Source organism: Lampetra planeri, chromosome 13 (genome assembly GCF_965212315.1).
Source record: "Lampetra planeri chromosome 13, kcLamPlan1.2.h2, whole genome shotgun sequence".
Taxonomy (NCBI): domain Eukaryota; kingdom Metazoa; phylum Chordata; class Hyperoartia; order Petromyzontiformes; family Petromyzontidae; genus Lampetra; species Lampetra planeri.
The window spans coordinates 11,867,790-11,893,810 of NC_136119.1; the positions used below are offsets into that span (position 1 = coordinate 11,867,790).

At 42.9% G+C, this 26,021-nt stretch overlaps 1 protein-coding gene across 9 annotated transcripts in view; it reads left to right on the forward strand.

Moving 5' to 3' along the window:
* The window catches only part of LOC144722068 (transcription factor 12-like), a 176,185-nt gene extending 152,970 nt beyond the window's left edge, over window positions 1-23,215 (forward strand). For 4 of the 9 annotated variants that reach the window (XM_078600174.1, XM_078600167.1, XM_078600173.1 and 1 more), the window contains 5 exons: window positions 8,373-8,478; window positions 10,590-10,770; window positions 14,171-14,397; window positions 14,970-15,090; window positions 20,250-23,215. In XM_078600174.1, coding sequence (XP_078456300.1) covers window positions 8,373-8,478; window positions 10,590-10,770; window positions 14,171-14,397; window positions 14,970-15,090; window positions 20,250-20,280 — 666 coding nt within the window. In that variant the 3' untranslated portion in view covers window positions 20,281-23,215. Of the gene's footprint in view, window positions 1-8,372; window positions 8,479-10,589; window positions 10,771-12,515; window positions 12,743-14,170; window positions 14,398-14,969; window positions 15,102-18,210 lie in introns of all 9 variants that reach the window. The other 5 variants (XM_078600172.1, XM_078600175.1, XM_078600168.1 and 2 more) reach the window with 4 other exon arrangements.
* Window positions 23,216-26,021: the final 2,806 nt, after the last annotated feature.

The following is a 26,021-nucleotide window of genomic DNA, read 5'->3' on the forward strand; positions in this document are numbered from 1 at the left end:
GAGTGAGTGCCAGATGTCTGTGTGTGTGTGCGCGCGCCTTCATGGAATGGGAGGAAAGAAAGGAAAGGCAGCGTGCATTCCTCTGCCTTCCCATGGTTTTGGCCTGGTCGCCACTGGAGCACAGCTGGGTTGAATCAGGCTAATGTCGCTTGGCAAAGAGTTGTGGAAACTTGATCGCCAGGGTATGCTATTGGCCAAGGCTATATAACAACGGTCCCTTTCAGACCCCTCCAAGATCATATTCCCAAGGCCTTTTTGGAGTTCAGAATAAAAAAAACCCTGTTAATTTGGCACTGGGTTCAGACAAGAGATAACCAGCACGGCAACAAAATGCGATTGAAAGGCAGCTTTATTTTCCCATCGGTGCCACTTTGATTCGGCAGCAGAGTTGTATTGGTCAAAATAAAGATTTTTGGTTTAGATCGCGTTGTTTTCTGGGTTTTTTTATTTTACCCCCCCACAACCCCCCCCTCGTTTCTGCATTGTAACTTAGTCCCCAAACAGGACTCGAAGGTGAAGAGGTGGTGGGGAGGGGTGGGGCCACCGCAGCAGCCTCTGCACCTGCCACCAAATTCCTGGCAAGGCTGAAACATGACCCAGTGTAGCTGTTTGTCAGATTTCTTAATGATGGCCGTTCCAGCTGTTGAGGTTGGACCAGTGTGCCTCCCACACTGCCTGACCCCCCACCACCACTTGGCTTGTCCCTGTACGATTGTACAGGACGCATAGTAGCCTCATTGAAAAATATGCAATTGAGAGTGGGAAAGAAAAACCTAATGGTAAATGTAATAACGTACATTTCTATTAAACAGTTATAAACTAAATACTGTACGTCGTAAAAAAAGAAACAATACAAACCGCATGCATCATTCTAGTTCTGAACGAGAATAGATATCATCACTGAAGTTTTGCTTGCTTAATATCTGTTATTGACTCTACGTTTCTGCCTTCAGTGCCTATGAATAAGGGCCATTTTACGAAACGTTGGCTATTATATACTTTTTGATGCAGTGTTACAGGCAAATGCGAGTTATTTAAATATGTTTAGTATCAGTAAATGTGACACTTAAAAAACAATTTTACTTTTCTTTTTGAATATTCCACGTTTAATTCCCACCGGCTGCTCACAGTTGTTATTGCTGAGACACGTGCATCTTTGTAGCAAGCATTATTTTGGAGAATACTGATAAGTAAATGGTGATTTCCATTGGGAGAAATTGGTCCCCGTCATAGGTGTAGGTAATTTCCACCAGTCAGCGCTGCCTACGGAGATCTGTATCACATGACATTCATTAGAGCAGCGAAACATTGGTCTTGTCCTAATTTTTCGACGCCACATTAGATAGAATGTCCCGCGTGTGGGAAGCAATCGCTCTTCAAAGAATTGTTAGTTGCCTCCATATTCTATAAATATACTCGATGTATCTACTGGGGGGCATCGATGCCGGCGTCACTCCGCTGCCCTCGAATCCCCTCGCTGGCTGTGGTCTCAGATGTTGCCCATAACCCCCTGGCAGAGCACAGCGGCCGACACAATACCGTTAACCTTCATCTCTCTTGAGCACACTTTTCTGCTGCGTACATCATTGTTTTCGCTTTTGTTTACACGTGTTGTTTATCGGCCTGTTCCACTGTGAATCCCGAGTCTGAGTTTGTTTTTTCAATACCTTTCTGAAGAGTTTTTATCTGTGTGTACTCCTTCAAAATGTGTATGCTTTTTTGACTGTGTACTTATCATTGTTTTGCAGTAACCATGAGCATTCGATACCTCCCTCACGCTATCTTGTTGATTTTTTTTGCGTGCACGCTGGTTGTGCCTGTAATGTTTTATCGTCTGTGGCAGGGCAGTTAGTGAGTTTACAGCTATACCGAGCCCCGCGGTGAATAAAAGTGGGAAAAGGGGGGAACGCAGGCTCGAGCACCGCCCAAATCGGTGGGTGATGATATGGTGAGAGCTTAGTCGTTTTTATTAGTTCCACTTGTAGTAGTCGTATTGAAACTGCACCATGTTCTAATGATGTAGAGGAGTACGCTCAATAATGGCATGACATGTTTTGCTCTCTATGTACTTTCAATATTCACCCTTTGTATAAACGTGTGTATATATATAAATATATGCTTACTATATAATGTATGCAGTCGTGTATGCTTAGCCATATTGCATTTATTGCCGATCGCAAGACGACGAGATGTGCTAATGTTTGCAAAAACGCAACTGCACTTTATTTGAAATCAAATCAACGTTCCAAGTTAATGGACACAAGTTGCCGTGAGATTTTTTTTGTGTGTGCACATAGTGCAGCTTACATTTTTAATCCCTATTCAGCAATTGCCTAAAATAATTTTAAAAGCAGGGGAAACAAAAAAAACTATATATATTCAAAAGGGCAATGCCAAAAGTATTACTCAAAATTCATGATAGAGTGAGCATTAATAGAAGGCTTCTATATGTCTTGATTTCAAATTACTTCCCAAATGCATTATTTTGCATTCAGTTCATTCTGAGTCATTATTTTTAGAAAACCTTTCTCTTTATATTATTGCCTTAAAAAACTGCACACAGAACACAGAAAGGCAAATAAATGCACAGCTAATATTGAAAAGTTAATAAAGCATAATATCAGGAACAAAATGATATTGCTGCATTTGCATTTTGACACCTTTTTGTAGGAATAATAATAATGCAGGAAACAAATAAACAATGTAGAAAAGGAATGCCTTCTGGTGGGGAGCGGAGAATATTCAGTGAGTTTTTAGAAACCAGTGAGATGAACAAATAACTACAACGTTTGGTAGATGGCCAAGTTTATAAGTATTTGACACCCAACATTGAGATTTATTGTCCTTTTTTGTGTTAATACTTGTTTTCCGCACACGATAAACAGAGTGCTCAACTGCATCACCGGCACATAGCATTTATTTAGTGGAAAAACTAATTCTGAAGAATACGTGTAAAATTCCGACGATGTTGCCAACGGGCTTGTGTTAGAACTTTAGTTGTGCCGCACCTTTTTCTTTGATAACTTTTTTTCCCGTGTTTTGTATCTTGGGCAAATGGTACTGTATGGCAATGTGCATGCCTGTGTTAAATTAAACGGGATGAGACGTAAAATAATAGGGAATAATGTAATAATAAATGTAAAGTGTTAAATAAATATTTCTACTTATTCATTGTTTATAATAGCCGGATTTACTGTGGATTTGTTAAACATCAAAATACATTATTTTTTCCATTTTTAGTGTATTTAATTTTTAATTTTAAATGTACAAAACAAGATATGAATTCAAATTTGTTTGCTTTTAGCTTTTATACAATCAAGAAAGTCCCTCTACGATGACTTTCTGTAGCTGCACTTTGGACACAAAGTATCCGAGTCGACTCATCCTGACATAGTCCCCTGTCTCCTGTCCACTCTAAAGCCATCTTTAAAAGTCCCACATTCCTATGAAGGATAACCGGGGTTGTTCACTGGACCAAAGCAATGCGATGCTTTATCTTTCTGTGTTTACAATACAGGCAGTGGTTTTATGTTGTATTACATGTTAATGAACTGGATTTTAATTCCTGCTAAAATGTACAATGCCATGCCCTGGTGTGGTAGATCCTTGTTTGTATAACCGCAGTGTGATTCCATTTGTTTTGCGGCCGGCACATTGTACCGGAAAAAAGTGACAAAATAATACCACGCCCTCCACGCAGACAACGATTTTACACGTTCAGTGTTTTCAAGAATGTCTTGCAACAAACAGCTGATTGTGCGCGTGCTTAAAATTAGCATAGCGTTTAGCACACTTGCACCGGGCTTCCATTAAATAAATGCCAAATTGTAATTTTCCCACTATTACACGCGGCGACACAAAATCAAAGGCCCTGCCCTTGTCCCCTGATACTCTGAGCAATGTTTAACGGCCTGTTCTCAAATACCCAGAAAATTGCACTTTAATCTACTAAAATAGGCTCTCGTGGCCGGAGTGCAGCCGCTTTGACTTGAGTCTTCTTCACAGACCATCAAGCGTATAATTGCTGCCCCCTCCGTCGCTTTGCGCCCTCGCTTTGCGCCCAAATACTCTGCACAGAGGATCATTATGCTGCTCAGTTTTGCCCTTTGTCTTTTCCTTCAGCAGCATTTTTAAAAAGTAAACTAATGGCGTGTGTTATGTATATATACATTCTACGTAAAAACAGCAGAAATGTATAGCGACAACGGGAACATAAGCTTTTCACTGCTATTTGAGAGAAAACAATCATTTTCATGCAATAGAGGAATTAAATATTTTAGTGCCTTTTTGCTCACTTCTGTATTTAGTATTTTTTTAAATGTCCTTGCTTATCGGCATTGCTAATAAAAGGGACGTGCATTTTCACACGAGTGCATGTTTGTGCATTGCTGATAAAACGCCCCCCCGTGCGAGTCCGAGGCTTCGTTATCTGCATCTGCGAGAACACAAGTTGGTGATCCGGGATGGGGAAAAATGCAAGCGGAATTTGGTCAAACCAGCATGATGGCCGCTCGGCATGCCTGTCCCTTACACTCGGTCCGTGTAACCCCAGAGGGGGGTGGGGAGGGCGAGGCAGAGTATCGGTTCAAATGCAAATCTACGAGGCCCTGCACGAAAACACCCGGCGCTTATCCGACCCCTTACTAGGATTCGCTCGCAAGAACGCGCACACCTGTTGTGTTCCGACCCCCATCACTCGAGCTAGAACGGGAGGACAATCCCAGAACATTTTGAAGTGAACGGAGTGCAATGGGTGAAGATAAAAAAAATTCAATTCGGTGTCATTTCAAAGCTATTTGCGTTGATTTTTTTCGTCCTTTTTTTCACCCTGGAAATTTCTGGAACAGTCTATTTTTTTCCTTTCTTATTTGCATAAATTATTGATGCAGCAAATGCTTGCTTCAGGGGGACTTAATTAACGCCCTCATTTGCATGTTTAATTAACGGTTGGAGCTGGGAATTGGTATGCACGGCGCATGTCCTGTGTTGTGCCAGTTTCAGGAAATTGGGGGTGGATGCGCAAAGCTCTGCAGTAGTGGCTATAAATGTTAAAAAAGATGAATGCCAAATCATGTTAGACTTGAATATTAATTGCTGTTAATTAGCTCTTCTCCAAGATTAGACGTTTCTGCAAAGACCAAAAGTTGTGATAAAATTTGCCAAGCCTTGCTTTCATGCTGGCACACATTTAACAAGTAATGCCAATGTTATGCATGCAAAGGTCATCCTAAGTCGCCTTCTAAAGGTCAGCATAAAAACAATAATGCGCTTGTTTTTTTGGCAGATTACAATCTTCGAATCTTTGCACGCAACGCACTTTAATATCCAGATGCACAAATATGTTTCCATGAGAGCTATAACTGAGAATTCTTTTTTTACCACCGTCTGCAAACACATTATTTTCGCTTTGGAATTTGCAATATGGTGGACTTCAGTGAAGTGGAATGCCTGAATTTTGAAGTCGGAAGAGCCAATGTAGCTACAACGCCAGCATGTTGATCTGTCCTGGGCTGTCCCTTACCTCTTAAGGTTGTACAGCGGGTGACTTTGGCCGGTGTACGTCTTGATTTTAAGATGCTATGTATTGCGTGTGCAAGGACGAGTGAGGAGGAGGATTTTGGGCCGCGCGTATGCGAGCTCGTGGCAGAGTGCCACCGCACATTAAAAAGAGATTGGACATTATCTCACTAATGCCTGGTCGCCATGGTGACTTGCCGAAAATCGTCACGGCTGCGGGGGCTTTGTGAGCGCCCAGGGAATTTTGCATCACGGCGTTGATTGCAATTAACAGATGGGTATTAAAATTAACTGTCGCAGCGATCCGGGAAAAATGACAGGAGACAGATGGAGTTGGGACAGGCCTTGGATTTGCAGATCTCTGTGGAGAGCAGAATAAGACAGGGAAGGCAGGTCAGGGGACGGGAGGGTGACAAAACATACTTACCATATTCACTTCTTATTCTGTGCTCTGTCAGCCAGAAAAAGGGGGGGCGCAAGCCAAGGCCTAAAATAGTTTGTCGTGTGCCTCTGCGGCAGTTTAAGGAAATTCACAAAAACTGCTGTTTGACAGCTCCCCCTTGTGGAAATGTCATTGTTTTAATGTTGTACGTGTTGCTGCCATATTTTTTTTAATTCACGTGTTTTTCATCAGTAGATTTGTGGAATCTTATTGTTTTTTTACGTAAATATATTTGATTGACAGCGTGCAAATTTTTTTGACGTTGCCATGCGAGTTGAAGTGCAGAGGTGATCGTTTAGTGGATTACCTTTTGTGAAAGTGCCATTAAAGAGGTTTGCGGAGAACTATATTGTTAGAATATAGAGTCTTCAAGATGCGAGTAAAAACATGTATACATCTCAGCAGGTCGTATTATGCTGTGTGTGGAAATGTTATTATACTTGCTCAATTTATATCCCTGTTCTTCTGGATCTTTCCTGTGAATCCCGACAAAGGTACGACGGCGGGTTGCGTTGTGCTGGCTCTGCAGCCGCTAAAAATTTTTGAAGTTGAAACTCCCATTCTTTGAAGCCCAAAAAGTGTGGGGGGGGCGGGGTGCTGTCCCCATTGTGTAGGGCTGCATGTGTGCAGCGTGCCCTGCGACCGAAATCCTCCGCGTTCAAGAACTCGGCGCGTCGGTTCACCTGCCATGTTTTGTTTTGTTGCGCCAGTGGCCGTAGTTTTCACCGAGAGGGGGGGTGAGGGGGTCACGCACGCCGCCGAGAGTGGCGAGCGTCTGGCCTGGTGTTGGTGCAGGGGTCGTGGCTGCGTGAAGTGTCACTTGCGGATCCGTCGCTTGAAAAGGGCCGATTGTCGGCCGCTGTCAGGCACCGGTGGCACACATGGCCACTTCAGAGTCATCGAGCTGGTATGGGAAAGCGCTCGGCTGAGCCCACGAGGAGAAGCCGGCTCACGAGTGTTTAAATTGCTCACTCTCTCCCCGCAGTCCTCCAAACACTAATGATGTGTAAACTGCAAATGCACAGCGTCTTTTTTCCTGGTGTAGCCTCAACTAATTTTCAATCTTTCAACCATACACAGCTGAAATCTAGCGAGCCTTGTACAGAATTACATTCTTTTTATCACTTGTACAGTATAGTTTTGTCATTTGAAAGCACAGTTTACAGCATTCAATATATTATTGTTTGAAAAAGAGGTACCATAAATGAGGAAGAATATATATTCTATAATGTAGTTTGCCGCACATGTAGAACTTCATATTAATAGCTCTTGTAATTTATAAATGAGCTTTGAAAGTGCACAGTGTTCTGTGGCATAAATTATGCATAATTCTGAAATGTATTAGACGAAGTAAATAAATTAAAAGCAGCCGCCATGTGCGATTTTTTTTTCTCCTCCGAAGCAACCTGCTGTTTTGTTAGCCAACTGCTAGAGGTTGTCAAGAACTTATTGTGTGGCTCTGAGAGCGAGCCTTGGTTTCATCGTGCCATTTAGGGAACTCTCAGCCATGTTCTTTGCGCACCTTTGTGGGCGTGCACAAACATTTCTCCAGAGCGATCTTGGGACTTTCAAATACCATGGCGACCCGTCTGTTTTGCAAGAGCTCGAAGGGTTTTTTTTGCGGACGGGCTGCGGACGGCAGTGCCGCTAAATTCGCAGAAGGCGCAAATGTGCGAGCCCTGCTCGCAATTATGGCCCGGCCTCTGTGGGGCTTCTCGCTTGACGGCAGCCGGTCGTGGACGATGCCCGAGCACTACGGCTACCCATGCTCCTCTGCATCCGCGCCGTATTACTTGGTAATGTGTTTTTTTTTATTAACCAATGTACTCGGGCAGTGGCGGTTACCGCTGTTGGAGTTTTCTTTGGAGGTATTGTAGTTTAGAAGTGGAAGGGAGAAATTGATTTAAGGTGCGTACTGTACGTGTGTAAATGGAGTCCATTCATGGTTGAGCCACATTTTTACGACCAAAAAAGTATTGCGTTATTGTGTGCTTGGGTCTAAGCACAGCATGGTGAATGAGTTTTATGGCCGTTTCATACCATGTTGAGTCGTGAAAATGTTGTACTGTGAAACTGCGCTTCTCAGCACTAACAGCTGTGAGGTGCAGGAAAACCATGTTGTGAGCAAGATGAAAGCTGGACAGAGATCTAAAAATGCTATTTATATAGATATATATGAAACTTTTTTAAATTTAAAATATTTTCCAAACCTCATTTTATTACATTGGATACAGTTGTAAAATGTCCGTTGAGCACCTGTTTTTTTTTTTCATATGAATCACTTCCCCTTAGATCTTTTAATGAAAAAACGTACGTCCTTTTGGCCTAGGCCATTACAAGGGTTGGCTTGTAGTTACCGTCCAGGTGTGCGCCGATGTGCCCCCCTAATGCACCGGCGTGCGATGTGCTGCAGGTGAGCTCTCACCGCGACGATGCCGTGGGGCTGCACTCAAGCTTGTCCAGCGTCATGACGGCCCAGCCCGGGAACGACCTTACCTCCACACAAGACTCCTTCCGAGGTGAATTCCGTAATGAGCAAAGGAGGACGCTCTCGACAAATGTCCATCTGTTGTGGCTTTAGAGGCGAGGACACTAAATGTTGTGATGTCCCTCCGCCTCTCGTCGATAATCGTGAGTAAATGTCATTCATTTACAGCCTTTCATCCACTTTTCAGTAAAATAGGATAACTGGCTCCATTGGGGTATTGCTTTCCCCCACACCTCCAATGAGCGCGGTTGGCTATGTACGGTGCAAAAGAAGTTCAGCGTATATACTTGGTGGGATATTGTGTAAGCGCGAGTCCGTCTGACTTCTTTCAGCCTATGTGGCCATCGCTGCAGAGTGAGGTAAACCATGCGTACCACATATACGTATTAAAGCATACGCTATGAGTTGAAGTCTTTAAATAAAGAATTCCATACACGTGTATGAAACTAAATGAATCTTGTCTCAGCATCGCCGTGGCACAATGCCAAAGTAATTACATGGTGTGCCAGTCCTAGCAACGAGGGTTACGTTTCTGGTGCACAGCGTGCACAGCCACGCCACCTCTTTCTTTCCCATAATGCCCTCATGAGCACGTGCTCGCTGATGACTTAATTTGCCCAACAGTTAACGCAGGTTAAATAGTGTTTTTTCCATTATCGTATGAATGACTTCTGGATCACAAGGAGAAGATGTCAAGGATTCAATCATAAGTCGCCATTTTGATCCACGTATTTGTGATTCGAGGAACTCAATAAATTGGAAATCGAAACTCATTATTGGTAGTTTTGTATGTTACAGATCTTGTGCAATAAATGTGACCCTAAGCTGTGCTGGCAAGATGTGTAAATGTGTCGCTGCCTCCAGCGACTCGATTTGTAGAGTATTTTTGGCCACCATTCCACACAGGAGGGTCCTTTATTTCACTGGAGGCCCTTTTTTGGACAGTATTCAGTCTACAAAGAGGAATGGGTCGAAGTTTAGAGTAGCAAGGGCACAGCAGCTGGGTTGGAACCACACAACTGTGGTAGTTTCAATCGTCCTCTTCCGTACGCATGGGTTAGACTTCTAGAAATGGGGGTACACCGCGGGGAAAAATGTACGCCCGTTCCAAAATAGTCGAAATGGTTCCGCACATTGTTGGAGCCGTTCCAACGCTGTGGTTCGTGTGCCCTCAGCTCCTGGCTGGAAAGTTGTAAGTTAGCAATAGCTTATTGACCTTGATAGCTACACACGTGTGTCTGTGTGTATATGATAATATGCAGCTGTACTCCACTGCTGTGGAATTCCAAACCACTACCACAAAATAGGGATGATGCGACAACAGAGCACCGCACTTTGCCGAATGGCTTCGCAGAGCAAGTGTTATGGCCCCATCCATAGGTGGGGTTTATCATCCCACATCAGTAGATTCTCTGTGCTCCTTTCCTATCATGCGTAGTTTTACACTCAATACATGAATTAGGTCCACGGTTTTCGAATAATATTGTACCGTATTTTTTTCACCTTCATTATTTAAAATTCGACGTAAGTTATTTAAATGTCCATTCTTAACATGTACTCAACTATTTTTTATTTGAAAAAATTCGGACAGTGTACATGTCTACATAAAGTTGTCCTAGCAGTAAGCACAGTACCACATTCCTAAATAGATACTTTCTGAAGTTAATGGATTAAAATCGACTGTTTAATTGTTTGTTGTTCAACACTGGTGGCAATTGTAATTTTAACCTCACGTGAGTTTCCTTTGGGCTAACACAAATAAATGTGGTGCTGACTGTATAATTCCTCTTGCAAGCTGCACCGACATTAAGAGGTGTTCTATAAACGCGGCTTGTCCTATAGCCTGTAAATCTCTTTGAGTTGATGGAAAGGAAATATTGTGAGGAAAATCGGTGAAAACCGCCATCCTGCAACCAATGGGCTTCAGGTCCTTGGTCCATGTAAATCTGTTTGCTTATACACTTGTGAAAGTGTTTTTTGGACAACACCAGCCTGTTTACTTTGTGCTAATTTCAAAAGACCGCTGGGCATAATTTTTGGAGCTTTACTGGCCAGACAATGAATTTATGCTATGCCACGTGTGTGCGCGCGCCCGCTTGTCTTCATTTTCTCATGGCTCTAACCGTTCCTCCCCGTTTTAAGGCCTGGGCGGTGGCCTGACCACCTCTGGTGGGGGGGGGCAGGCGGGCAGCAGCGTGAGTGGCGGTTCGCAGAGCAGTGGCATTGAGGTCAAGTCGGAGGACAAGGAGAAGGACGAGAACGAGGACGGGAAGTCGAGCCGCAACGACCGCGACAAGAACGATGACGACAAAGAAGACATTAAGTCAGTGACACGGGGCAGGTCAAGGTATTAACCTGATTACCTGACTGGGAACTGCCGACACTTTATTTTGTACATTGACACAGCAAGGACTTGGCCGTTTCCACACTTTTAAACAAATTGGCCGAATGACACCTTTTTTTTTTGTAAGTTGGATCTTTTTCCGCTAAATTCTAAATGAAAAAAAAATTCGCCAAATTAAACAAATGTTCATGCCCAGTTTGAATGTGTGTGCCAGTTTTTGCTTTAGATCATAACATTGTTTACATGCGTCAAACTTACACATTTCAGATTGTGAAATATTTATGAAAACGTAAACCTCTGTGGCAATTTGCTGTTGGATAGTATTTATGAATTATGAGCAGTACTATCTAATTATTTTGATGATAGTCTGCATCTTCTAAGACAGTCAAAATTCCACATTGGAACCTAATTGAATGTTTAATACCAATGCATGCGTGCTTGGCCATGTTTAAATAAGGCAAAATTATATCATTGTACACATCTTAACACAGCTAAGTCAAACTTGAAGTTTACCACAAAATGTCTTTAGTACAGGGGACAGTGATGCGTGCATTTGTCATGGTTGCATGATTGCCTTTGCATAAGTTGACTAAGGTTTGCCGATATGGTAAGATATACAATATAACAATGTGATGATTATCGCGATATCAGTTTCCATTTACTTTGTAATTTTATCTCACATTTATTATTGTACAGGTTTGTTTGTGATGGCTGTTCTTCCAGTTTGAATGTGGATGACTTAAAAGTTCTTAAACTGCAGTTCAGTAAACTTAAGTTGGCCATATATACTGTATTGTAATCAATGAAAACTTAAAATATATGAGACTTAAAATGCATATACTATCAGCCGCATAAATAATGTAATAATAATGATGGCATCACAATTGCCCTGCCGCCAATTTGTCTGAAAAGCACTAATTTATGGATAATAGCAAGTTATTTACAACTTTAATAATGAGTTTATTATTCTTTGTGAAAATTATAAAAAGGCATTTATAATCTTGTAATCTTTTTTTAGAAATGCACAGTCCGACTCGTACATGCTATATCGTGTGATCATATGTCGTAGTATCGCCATATCATGGCAACCCTCATGTTGACACATGAATGTTGTCCGTTTAAACACAGTCCATTGTGTTGAAATGCAACATCGAGCGATATCGATAGCGGTATGCTTCGACTTTGTTTTTAATACCTTTTCAGTATTTCCAGTGTCAATGTTTTGTTTGCATTCAAATGCCGATGAACGAGTGCGTGCGTGCATGCGCGTGAAGTATGCACGTGGGATTGAAACCATTCGTCTTGTTGCAGGTTTATGTTGATGGAAGGCAACTTCCATGAGAGCATGCATGTGACATTGTCTTCCCGCAGACGTCTGAGCTTCTGGTCTCCCCACGTGTGTGCGAGTCGGCTTGTGTGTCACTTGTGGTCGTGCAGGATCTACGTGTTGTACGTTTTAGTGTTTCAAGCACTGTGTCAATCGTGTTTCTTCTTTGTGCATTTGAATAGAATGTTTCGCGCGTGTATTACTTACCATCCCGTGCTGCTCAGGTAAATGGTATGCAACCATTGCTGTAAACTGCTTCAAGTCACGATTGCGCTCACATGGCGGTCAATGATGGAAGACCATAGCAGCAGCTCATATGCATGCGTGCATGCGTGAGTGCGAGCTGACCATAGCAGCCACGCGCGGTAACCCCCCGCATGGCCATTTCCCTGAGCAGCACGGAAGACGAGGACCTGACCCCTGAGCAGAAAGCCGAGCGGGAGCGCGAACGGCGGATGGCAAACAATGCCCGCGAGCGTCTGCGTGTGCGCGACATCAACGAGGCCTTCAAGGAGCTGGGCCGCATGGTGCAGCTGCACCTCAAGAGTGACAAGCCGCAGACCAAGCTGCTCATCCTGCACCAGGCCGTGGCCGTCATCCTGAGCCTAGAGCAGCAAGTCCGAGGTCAGTCCGCCCGTTGGGCCACTGTTGCCGCCCGCCATCCGCCGCCATCGCCAGCGCCAACTGCCCTGGGGGCAGGGTGCCAGCTTTAGCCTCTCCCGTACCCTCCCCTGAAAAGCAGCATCACACCCAAAGCATGGGAAGCTCTGTCCGCTCTTAGCTGGCCCAGGCATGCCAGTGACTTCCACACCTATTATTTTTCATTTGCGGAAAAAGGGGGGAAAAACGGCAAAGAGAAATTGAAATCTTAAAAAAAATTGCAGCTGCTTTTATGTTTGATTTTTACACTTTTCTCATTTGAAAAACTTGCTATTTCAATTTTATGAATGTCTCCACATTCAGAGTGTTATCCAGTTTTGTTTTGAGTAATGTATTGCATTTAATCACAGTTTTGGTAAATTTAATCCAATTTGAAAAATGTGTACGAAACTTGGACATTTAACTATATTTTTGAATTTCCCAAACTTTCTAAATTATACTAATCTTTAAAATCATACTTTAAAAAAAAAATGCTTAAATGTACAATTACAGGAAAACACTCCGGACTAATATTTCTTAATTAGAATGTTTTCTGTCCTGCTTTTCAAACCATCTCACCGTATACACTTTCAAAGCAAAGTGTAGAGGTGTGGGTTTAGTAATACCTATTGCATGGCGTCTTTTGCACTAGAGCATTTTAGAGGACGTTACTCTTAATTCCTCATCTCCGAAAAATATTTCCTAAAATAACATCCTTGGATTGTGTCTTACCTCGCAACTGCCAGGTTGCTCCTTTTCCTTCTGCACATTGGGGCTGGTTGTCGGATTTTTATTCAAGTGGGAAACTGTCATCTTTTTCATCTTGCTTCCTCATTCCAATTTTCAAGGGAAACAAAAAATAAACACCAGCAGCTTAGATTGGCTACAATATGATCAGGATTAGCCCACCCTCCCCCTCCACTCCCCTTAGTTCCCTTGGCAAAACGGCATGGCAAGTGACTCCGATGAAGAGACAGGGCCCAAACGGCACACCATCTCGGATTAGCATATGCTGCCTCGGACTTGTTTCTCCGTTGCTGATGACCTAAATTTGGCTTAAATTATCTCCAATTGAGTCTTTTCCTCATTTCAGAGAGCAAATTCCAAATTATTTCCCCCCCCTCTCCTGCGGATATGAAGAAACCTCAACAAACCGGCGGGGAAAAAAAAAGAAGCCAAACGGAATCCTTGGAGGCCTCGTTCATCGCCACGCTGTCGCGCAACTGCTCTTGGGTCAGGTCGCCGTCCGTCTCGTTCCGGTTATTCGACAAAAAAAAAGTCTTCTTTTTGTTTTCTCCTGTTTTGTCAATCGGCTGACGATATATCCTTCCCGTGCTTTTCCATCCAAAAAAAAAAAATCAAAAAACCAAAAAAATTATTCCCCCCCAAAAAAACATTTGTTGCAAAATCAAGAAGTGGCGACGAGGATCTACTGCCGGAGGAGCGCGAGGCCAAGGAGCGCGAGCGGCGGAAGGCGAACAACGTGCGGGAGCGCATCCGCGTGCGTGACATCAATGAGACCTTCAAGGAGCTGGGCCGGCTGTGCCAGACGCACCTCCGGACGGACAGGGCCCCCACCAAGCTGGGAATCCTTCACCAGGCCGTGCAGGTCATCACCAGCCTCGAGCAGCAAGTCCGAGGTAGCCCTGCGCTCGTCCACTGAGGCGGGGACAAAATACAAAACTAAAAACAAAAAAAATGTATATAACGAAAGTTGAATGAACGACTGACCCGCCCCTTGCCAAGCACGTGTAGCCGAGCGCAAGAAAGCTTAAAATTGTAAAGCGACCGCTGCTGCCTAGCAGCCTGCTGTGCTCATAGAGCCCTCTGTGTTTGAACCGTGTCCTTTTTAAGTGCGTAAGGGAATTTTTACGAAGCGGTGTGGGCTCTAACGGGGGCCGGGAGGCGATCTTGTTTGCTTTGGAAGGTAAGTATTGTCTGGGGGCGACAGTTGTGTGCATATGGAAAGGTGGGATGAAGAAGAAATTACGACTCCATTGGAAGCTTTTACAATTATATTTGTTACTAAAATCACGTCGCGTTTACAGTAATGGGAGTGCTCGTTATCATTTTTCGATTTTGTTTTGCCCGTTGATTGTCGTGGAAATATTTTTTGTTCAACGCCCAAGGATGTTAAATAATTTCAAAACGCGCTTTCCCAAACAACAACGAAACACACTGCTTGCTCATTGCGCTGCGATGTCTCTGGCAGAGAGGAACTTGAATCCGAAAGCTGCCTGCCTTAAGCGCAGAGAGGAGGAGAAGGTGTCGGGACTCCCCTCGGAACCAGGCTCGGGACACCCAGGCATGGGCGACACTCCATTGGGACACATGTGAGCAGTGGGTATGTATACTTTGGCTCTCTGTGGGGGTAGTAAGTTCTTTCTGAGTAACAAAAAAAAACGATATTCTTAATTGTGAGTTGAATGCGTACAATCGAATGGAATTGCACTGTTTTATTCGTAATTTTCAGCGACTACCGGTGTGACTTTGTGCACTAAAACGCATCGTCCACCAACGACATTTGCCCGGTGACGGAGCACCTGCGCCCTGATGCCTGGCAACCTGAGTTGAACACGCCTCTTCTCCTTGGCCCATTCCCTCCGTCCTGTCCCTTCCCTTGCACGCCTCTGCCATGTGAATCCACTCTATTTTTGTAACCGCTTTTTAAACGATCTGAAGTGCCTTGAGCTAAGGTGTTCTATAAATATTAAAATAAAATCTAACGTCGGTAGCGAGCGGTATCTGAACCAGTCCTGATTTAGTCCTGTCCCAGCAAAAGACAAAGGTCCCCCGAATAGCCCGAACAGAGTGTTGGGGCAAGTGCTGTTAGCGAGTACCTTTAAAGGCTGGCACGGTACACGAGGGGATGGGTGGCCTGCTCCCTGCCATGTTGAACTGTGGTCAAACAAGGCCCGTTGCAGGATGTGGCGAGACCTTCATGAGGTAGTGGGTTGACAAGGGGGCTACAACTTTTGTAGCTATTTTTAGTTATTTAAAAATAATGTTGGGTATTTGTGTCATTCAGCCGAGTTTTGTTTCGTGACAGATAATGTTTTAAAGATTTGTAAACTTGGACCCAATACATCTAAAGAAAATAATGTATCATGTGGATACATTATTTTATGAGTGTTTACTTGCCTGCACAGTGTGTAAGTGATGCTTTAATACCTTCACTTTAGATGTCAGTCTTATGAGAGTTGAGCTTCACTGCAAACATTGGTATTTAAAATTGTAATTATTTACCCTGGGTTTCCCCTTCATGACCTACATTGTTGGTTAGCTGTGCCGGTTTGTCGCAGTCTGCACGGCATGACATTTTGTAGCATCACAATCGCAGGTAATATCATAGCAACAAAGTGTCTCTAAACAGCCCTTAGCCAGAAAGCATGAAGAGTATTAAGTTGCGCTTATTTTGTAAGGAGGTATCGGAATTTAATAAAGGTTTTTATTGGGTTCAGGGGAGTCGAGATGAGCCAATTAAAATAGTATTTTGTTTCGCTGTCCATGGTTTATAGGAGACTAAGCTTAAATCATCGGCGGCAAACGGCGGTTTTAAGTGATACAGCTCCGAGAAATGTCGCATTGGGAGCTAATAACGCAATGACGTGATGAAGCTACAAACATGTTCACTATCTCACTTGAGAATGGACTCCAATCCTTGGAGAGTTTGGGGTCACATTGATATTCACAATCACACACCCTCGCCATTGCACAGACTTAGAACTGTATCTTCTTATGCTTGTGGTGGCTTGTTTGTAAAACTAATGGAGGGCACAAACCAAGGCACCTTGTCAGGCCAGCATGTGATGGGTTTCTCCCACTGCCTATGACAAGACTAATATTTATGGCGTCAGGTTGTAGTGTAAATGAGGAATGTTAATTAGCATAAGGGGCTATTATCTGTCGCGTGCATGATGTTACATCGTGACGTCCAATGGCCCCACAACTTTGGAACAAAAGAGCTTGCGGGTGGAGTCCAACTGTTTTAACCGGCACGTGCTCACCCCCCGGCCTCCTCGGGCCTGCTTGCTTATGATACAAAATCGATGCCAGTGCATGCTCAACGACTACATGGAATGCATTTATTATTTATACACACCCCCGACTGCTGCTCCTTGAGGACCGTCAAGTAAGATGAATAGACCTCCTTAATATTACGGGCGTTTTTTTTTCACGTAAACTGCGCAAGTATAAAAAGTAAGGAATCCTCGGTCGGTCCGTGGAAAAAAGCACCAATATTTGGTTACAAGAACATTCGTGCGGAGCCTTTCGACGTGAAGATGCATGCAGAAGGTTACATATGACCAAATAAAACGAATATTATTTTCGTGGAGGAACAAAATGTAGCAGTGGATGGATTGACCTTTTGCGGCTACAGTGGTGACGGGAACGCATTACGTGTACAAATGAAAAATATTCTTCGGCACATAATATAAATGTGTTTATGAGCACATGCAGCATGTGCAGGTCTGAATCAGAGACGGAACAATCTAATCCAGGTTTTTTTTAAACAACTCATTTTAATTTTTCAGGTGCATTTGCTTGATGACGTATCTTTACGTTTTGCAAACATCTGCGGGTTTTATAGGAAATGTTTTTGCATGTGTAGTCATGCAGCTCCTTTAAACTGAAATTAAAGTAGTGTCGTAAAAAAAACTCAACACATTCGGTGTCACTAGATTGAAATTGAATTTACATAATGCTAATGCTGTAACGTATGTCACGTTGCTACTATCTTGTCTCTTGCAAAAGCCGGGTGCGTCATGGTGTGAGTTGTAATGGCCACCTGTTGATAAAAAAAACTTTGGCTGCAACTACTGAAAAATCTTTAAATATGAAACTCTTAATTTGACAACTTGATACATGAGCAAGTAAACTTAATTACAGTGTTGACTAGTTTAGAAGATGCATTAATTGGATTGGCTCGAATTCAAGAGCCTGCAAGCAAAGACAAAAGTGTATAGGAGCAGATATAAGTACGATTTATTTGGAATATCTACTTCATAATGAGATAATATTTAACGTATACTTTTTTTTATTTAAAACCCATTGTCAAATGACAGCTGAATGATGAAGGCTTCCCATGTGAAGTCGTTGGGGATTGTGTAACCATACTTCACCGTGTTTAGTGCTGGTGCAGACATCACTCGCCACTGATGGCGGCCTTGGCCATTGCTGAAATAATTAGTGCAAAGAATGTTTATTTTCTATCGCGAATACATTACTCGTAATGTTGGTCAAATGGTATATGAGCCACAGCCACAAGACCAAATGTTATAACATCTATAAATCTAACCAAAGCTGTAAAGGCCAGGTAGAAATATTCCATTGATTAGCACACTTGGCTATCTGCGATGCCAAAGAAGTTGAACAACATACTGAACAGTTTGCGAACTATTGTAATTTTGAGTCGTTTTATTCAAACAACTTTTTTTTGTTCAAATTTACAGTGTGCTCAAATATTACACGCAAGTAGTCATTCACAAATTCTGACTACATGTGAGGATCGCGAAACCACAACACGGCCACCGATGTCATGGCGGCTACGTTGGTCAGTACCGCAGTGTGGGTTTACAAGCATTGATTTTAAGCGACAAATATGCTTAGACTCCTGAACTTGGCATCAGATAACACTTCACTGTACACGCATGATTTGATGGATAGGTCAATAGTAGTTCGGGAACTTTTAATAAAAGAAGTTGGAAGGGATGGAAGTACTCCTTAATCTTTAGAAGCACTAATCCGTGTGTAGAGTGTCAGTCTCGACTTACGTAGCCTTGACGGACACTGATCAGTGGTGATACAATGAATCCATACAAACCGGTGGCGGGGGGGGGGACCCCTTTTGGAATGATTTGGTACAACGTTCATCATAACATTTTTTACAAGCCATGCTTGTTATGCTTCTGTTAATGAAGGGGATAACCTCATGCGTTATTTTAAAGGGCGTCATGATCCAAATTATGAATTTAAATACACTATCATTTGAAACAGAATGTAAATTATCACATTTGTTTAATCGAGGCAGGGACGTAGCAAATTTTAGCCTGTCCATGATGAACGTGGACTACTTCACTAATACATAAAAGGTGACCAACTGTTTATAAATGTATACAAATTCAGAAAAAATGTTGAGCATTTAGAACCTGTACATATATTACGAAAATGATCTGCAAATTTCATTTTGAAAAACATACTGCATGTAAATACCTGCTTATATTAATGTGTTAGTGTTGTGTCGGTGAATATTTCTCTATTTTCATTGTTGATGTTAAAGTAAGAGGTTGGTGTAAATCCCAGCAGGACCGGGACATGCCTTTTATGATTTGTGCTTTTTTGTCTTATAAACTCGAAGTCACGTATTTGGTTAACAGATAAACACATTACATTTTGATTTAAAGCTTTCGTGACTGCAGGGATTCATATTCTTGGTCCTTTCGGTAAAGTTACGTAGAAGGGAAATAATAAAATATTTTTATTACTTTATTATTTCCCTTCTACATGACATCTGTAAATCTAACCAAAGCTGTAAAGGCCAGGTAGATAAAAAAAAGTATTTTATTATTTCCCTTCTACGTGACTTTACCGAAAGAACCAAGAATATAGATAAATACATTGTTTTGCGCAATTGTCAAAAAGGAAAAAATGCATCGGAACAATTTGCAAACGTGAAGCGATGTCGTTGGTGTTCTCCCCATCCCTGCGGCATGAGGCCTCCCCCTCAATTCAAGCGTGCTCGCACATAATACTCTTGGTGCTTTGTGACAACAGCTCACACATACTTACGGGGGCTGGGGGGCGGAGTTTATGTGCACTGGTATATTTCTGTACCCGGCATTCGGGCATACCAAAGTAGTAGGAGTAGGAAGTAAAGCAAAAAATAATGACTCAATCTCCCACGTTCTCAGAAATATTCTCAAGCCGAACTTATTAGCAACACAGGTGGGGCTTACTTGATGATGAACATAAAATTGCAAAACGTCTCGTAAATATTTTATTGCCTTGCTTGCCACGGGGCAACTTGCGCATTAAGGGATGTGTAATAGCAGTTAAATATGTTAAGCTGTATGTTTTTCCTCATTTAAAATGTTTTTTCTTTTGACTCTTAAATATTTTCTGAACGTGTATCTGTTTGCGAGGACAGCATGCACTCACTCCACATGGATAGCAAACAGCATTTTTATTAAACATGGAATTGTGCTAATTATACGAAGATAAACTTCTCAAAACCTTGCAGCACAATTCGAACATTTGGAGCACTACTGCGCTTTGCTGCTTTAATTATAATACCGTAATATTACGTGGTCCGATGTGTTAACCAAAGGCACATTTTAAAAGGGATGTCAAACCTCTTAGCCATACAGCCTGTAAAAGTGTCGTACATATGTTCACGATTATAATGAGATGTGAATTGAGGCCTGTTTGAGAGGCTTGCTTTTTTTCCTCCTCAAATGCATGTGACTCGGTTGCTCTCTCGCCTCTTTTTCAGGTTCTCAGTGGATAGTGTTGGCCATTTCTGAATTCTCCGACGCTGCAAAGCTGTAAAAGCTGTCCATATGTGCACGAACTCGCACACACACACACACACTTACACGGACACACGTACGTACTACAACACTCGAGCAAGCTGCTGCTGATGTTGCTGCTGCTGCTGCTGCGTGTGGTCTTCAGCTGCCCACCCAACCTGCCCAAGAAGACGAGCAGAGGACAAACTCCCCTGCACCTCCCCGTCTCTCCCCCACTGCCCCAACCCACCTGGAGTCCTCAAACCCAATTCATCACCTCCCTCCCTACGCCCCAAGAATGTGTGTTGACCCACAACGAATGTTGACATATCCAGTAACTTCTGTTGCCAGCGAAGATTGCAGCCTGCCAGAAGTTTGGCAGCCAATTCTCCCCCACATGTTGTGCGGGAGAGTTTCATTGTGCCTAAAAAAATTAAAGTCTGACTTAAAATGCACAGTAGTCGTAATAAATGTATTTATTACAAACATTTTGATTTTTTTAGAACATGGGGCGGAAAAAAATATGCTTTTGAAAGGGATGTCTGTGTTGAGTTTTTATGAATTATCGTGCTCGTTCACCTAGTGTGTTAGGAAACCTGCTGGCAAAGAGAGGCTTGTGCCAGTGGTGTTTTACAAAAATGAGAAAAAGTATACAAAAAGCCGAAAAAAAGAAAAAAATATAAAAAAACAAATTGACCCCAGCATTCCCTAAATCTTGACCTGTTGTCTTAAACTAAAAAAGGGAGAACATTTATTTTGTACTGTCCATTCCATTTGACCAGAGTAACAAACTTTGTGTGAAATGGTGTAAAACTCAATCAGCTTATGACATTCATTTACACATCTTCACATTATGAATAAAAAAAGTTACTAAATGTGACACCAGCCAATAGCAGACATGATGATGAGCTCCATACAGATATGGTATAGCATTGTATTTCTTACAAATAATTGTGGTTCTGTTCGACGATTGTTGCATCGTCATTTTTTTGCGGTTTGATTTCTATGAAAATGTTTTCTATCTTTGTGCTACACTATTTTCTTTATTACGGTTTTCTAGACGTATACAGTGCATTTGTAAAAAAAAAAGGGAGTCGTTTTTTCCGATCCCCTGTGAAATTTTTATTGCAGAGTGTAATTATATGCCATTCGTGTCGTTACCTTGTTTTATTAAGCACATCATATCCAGCACCCAACTTAATGGAAATATCTGCGAACAAAGCACAAACAACAACAAAAAGGGAAGAAAATTAAAATGTATAAGCTTGACAAATGTCTTTCAGTGGATAAAACATACCTATTTTACTGTTCATGTTCCTTTTAAAAATATATATAATTGTGTTAAACATTTTATGGTGGATGTCATTTTTTCTGCTGCCATCCACCAGCAGCTACAGTTAAAACAAATAACTTCGCAAACTCGGCAGTTTCAGATTTTACATTTCAGCAACCTATCGCCATTGCGCCCGTAGTGCAGAAAACTTTTATATTGTATCATACCGTAATTAGTTTTGCCAACTACCATACTTAACCGTCTTCCAGTCTTGTTCATACATACGTTAACGTGTTAATCAGCGAGGGAGAAACATCACCATCTTGCCGTGCCCCCCTGCCCTTCCAACTTCATCGGTGGCTGTTCAATCGGGACGTTAAACTTCACCTCGCCGAGTGGAGTGTGTGGTGCTACTTAGCAGCGCCCCGATTTGCTTTTGCGTAGGCATGGATCATCTAGCGCGGCCGGAGCGCCCGTGACGGCACAAAGTGTTGTGTGTTTTGCGTTTTAGAACGCAAGCGACGAGACGTAGCCCATTACCACGACGGCCAACGGAGAAATGTTGAAATCCTCCCAAAGACTGGACAATGAATCGCACAAAACCCAAGACTGCGTCAACAACAACGTTTTGGGGGGGGGGGGGGTTGTGTCTACCTTTATCACTAAAAAGCCCTGTCATTTGTTTTTTATTACACGTTAAAACAATTAAGGAGGTTATGCTTTGGCTTGTTTACTAGATGTCGTAAGGAGCAGTTGATATCAACATCATGAGTAGCTTGACGGGAGAACAAAAATTAACACGGGGAATCAGGCTGACCGCACGCGCAAAAAAAAATCACCCTTTCCGTATGGTTGTGTGCTGACTTTGTGCCGTGCATTAATTATATTTTTTATTATTTCGTTCGTACACTTCAGAAAGCATTTAGTGGTGTATGTACTGTACATACTGTAGCTTTTATTGCGAGACATGACTTCAACGTGTGGCCTTGTTCATTTCAGTATTTGGAGGATAAAACAACGGGGCTGGGTGGTTGTTGTGCCATTGCAGAGCCTTGTTTTGCGAAGCGTGTTTGAAGCCGCTATTTTGATTTTGCTATTAACTATATAGACTTTGTGGTATGCGCTGAAAGCAAAGCTGTGCTTAAGGTTAAAGAAAGGTACATTCGGCTTATTTTTCACTGTAGCTAGCCTTTTATACCATAAATCTTGTATGAAATTTCTGGAATGCAGGATATTACTCTTTCTAGATTTTTGAAATCGAAAAAAGTTTGCGTAAAAAATTTAAAAAAGTTTGTTACTTTATTTTACTACTGTAGGTAGCAAAGCTAGTTATTTTGCCATAAATTGTTAATGATATTGCCAGGCGTACGGTAGTAAGTAAAGTAAAAATTAAAAAATACGCAGTGTAGTTTATCGCTAGTTTAGTGCCTATAAAATAGCCTGTTTTAATTGTAAAAGTAAGTTGGAATTGGAGAGCTCAGCTGTGTTTGCATTTCCGTCACGTCCAACCTTTCAGATTCATAGCCGAGTGGAAAAAAATGGTTAAATTGCTGGGACCCTACGTGTTTCCGGTCAACAAGTCTGTTTCAACTTTGTTTCTGTCTGTAGTTACTTCAAAACTCCTGTATGTATATAACATTTATGTAGCAATAAATGTGCCATTTTTGTAACAATAAATCACGTTATTGTGTGCCTTATTTACAGGGAAAGTATCTTCCTCGGTGCATCCTCTAATTTCCGTATACCGATGCTCTGTATGTTGAACTTCTTTTGCACCGTACACAGCCAACCGTGCTATTCGGAGTTTGATTCCTGGCCATGGCTAACATGCGCGGTGAGTGATCGGAGCCCGTCCTGGTCCTCCTCTCCCTTGCACCGTTCAGCACTCGTTCGCATGGTAGAGAATTGTCAAACAGCTCCAATGACATTACAATGAAACGTATTGTACGTTACTTATCAACTTGTTATAAGGATGCCTGGCTTGTATTGTATGCTATTAGAACGTACACTCCCAAGTCGTTTATTTTGCGACTGACAAAAGTATTTGACGGACATTTAAACATCTTCCATATGCAGGTACTATATAATTAACGGTTATACATTTGTGCCCAACACCTGTCGAAAGCAAAAGGCACAAACTAAAAACAAAGGGAATGCTAGAACACATTCCTGCGGAGGGAGCTGGTAGGAACGTTGGGTTGCTCGGTCAATGGCCTGCAGGGTCAACGGCGGCGTGGTGTATTCCGCAAATATGCCCGACTGTGAGGGCGGGCACAAGCCGGCGTGAGTAGGTTAAACGTTGAGTTTTATAAGGGCACCACGGGGTGACCAGCCCCTCCCTTCACGACGGACGGACGGACACGATAATCCCCTGTGTGGCTGGTGTAACCAGGAGGTTCCTACCAGTATAAAATATGTCATGCCGTAGCGGTCGGCATTGTTCATATTCTTTGAAAAGCGTCCGATGCCCGACACGAGGTGACACTTTTAACGTAAAATGTCACCGCCTCCGTCGCAGATTTGTCAAAATGCTGGTCGAACCCACATCTGGAGCCTCGGGGTCACCTCTGTTCGGGGGTTACTTGTCTTACATCACCACTGGGAATCCGCGACCGATCCTCCACCAGTGCTTGGATTATCCCTGGTTCCGGGAGTGAGGCCACCAAAAGTAACTCGGGAGGATGTTGTGAGATTATTCCCAGAGTGTTTGCTCTCGGGACTGAAAGTGGAGTTCCCAACACCAAGATGATGAAGACATCTTGGTGTTTCTCTCGGGACGAGTCATTCCCCAAGTCAGCTCTCTCTCTCTCACCCACTCCACCGTGGCCGCTCTTCTGCGTAAAGAGTGGCCAAAACAGAAGAGACAGCTGATTGTTCCCAAGTCCTTTGTCCCCCTCCTCCGGATACCTCCGATTAGCGCGGTTGGCGAAGCACGATGCGAAAGAAGTTCAACAAACACACAAGTCGGTGGGGAACGGTGCTGCGTTCACCAGAGGTTCGCACGGAACAACCAAAAAAAGTCTCAGACCCGTGCCACCAATGCGTCAATCTCCTGTAAGGGGCCGTCCATAAATGACGTCACGCTGCTGGGGGGGGGGTCAGGCATTTGTGACGATGTTTGACGAGAGGGGAGGGGGGGTGGATAAATGTGACGTCACATCAAAATGCGCAACTTTAAATAAATATAGGCAACACGTTCTACTTAATTAAATAGACTTTTTAATACATGTTTTCTCCTACAACAGAGTGCAGCGCTACATTAAATATGCACTACAATGACAATAGTTTAAAGCGATCTGAAGCGTTTTATTTTCAAAATGGAAATGTTTTTTTTGGGGTGGGGGGCAGAGCTTTGTGACGTCATATTTGAGGGGGGGTCTGACGTTTTGTGACGCCGTGTGACAAGGGGGGGGGGGGTAAAAAATCGTCCAAAATCGCGTGACGTCATTTATGGACGGCCCCTAAGGGTCTGGTTACACGTGGCCTGCTTCTCTGAGGATGCTAAATGCTGAATGGAGGGTAACGGAGTCCTGGGCACGGCGTGCAGGAATAGACATTTGGCAGTGTCCGTTCGAGCAGCTTGACATCGCCTCTGGGCACGCAGGTTCCGGTTCTGTCTGGAAAGTGATTAAAACCCACGGACTCTGGCCAGCCGCGATGTTCACGGTCAACACGCTAAACTTACAGTTCAGAGGTCACCGGCTTAAGAAAAAAAATCTATCCAGGCTCAAAATCCCGGCTTAACTTCCGAGATTTGATGAGATTGGGTGCATGCAGGGAAATCTGTGACCAGCCCGTAGAGGCGGGAGGGACTGTAACACGGAGGGTTGAAGGCGATGGTGCCATTAAGGGGATCGGGGGGAGTCACGCAAGTAGCGGTAACAGCAGCGACAGAAACATTTTGTTTTTTTTCGATTTAAAGCTTTCGTGACTGCAGGGATTCATCTTCTTGGTTCTTTCGGTAAAGTCACGTAGAAGGGAAGTAATAAAATAATAAAAATAAAACATAATAAAACAATTCTCACGACGTTTCGGCTACAACGCAAGCAGCCGTCTTCAGGTGAAGAATGAGACACTGCCAAGCTAGGAGCTTATATATAAGCTGAGTTGGAGGTGGAAGAAGAAGAGAGCCTTAACAAAAGAATGTGCATATCAAGAGGAATTTAGCATATTCATGGGAAATGCGTAGGAGGTGGGCGGGGGGGTTTCAAAGTCATATTATGCCCATGCATTATGCAGGATCAGCAGCACCAAAGGGAGGGGGGGGGGATAGCATTAACAAAGGGAGGGCATGTTAATAGTATGTAGAAGCAATGAAACATGTGAATGGAAAAAGATGGCAAGCTACCCTTTTTGGATGTCCTAATTAAAAGGAGACCTGATGGTTCAATGAGCCATTCTGTCTACAGGAAATCCACCCATACGGATGCCTACCTAAAACCGGATTCCCACCACCATCCATCCCAGAAGAACTCCCTCATCA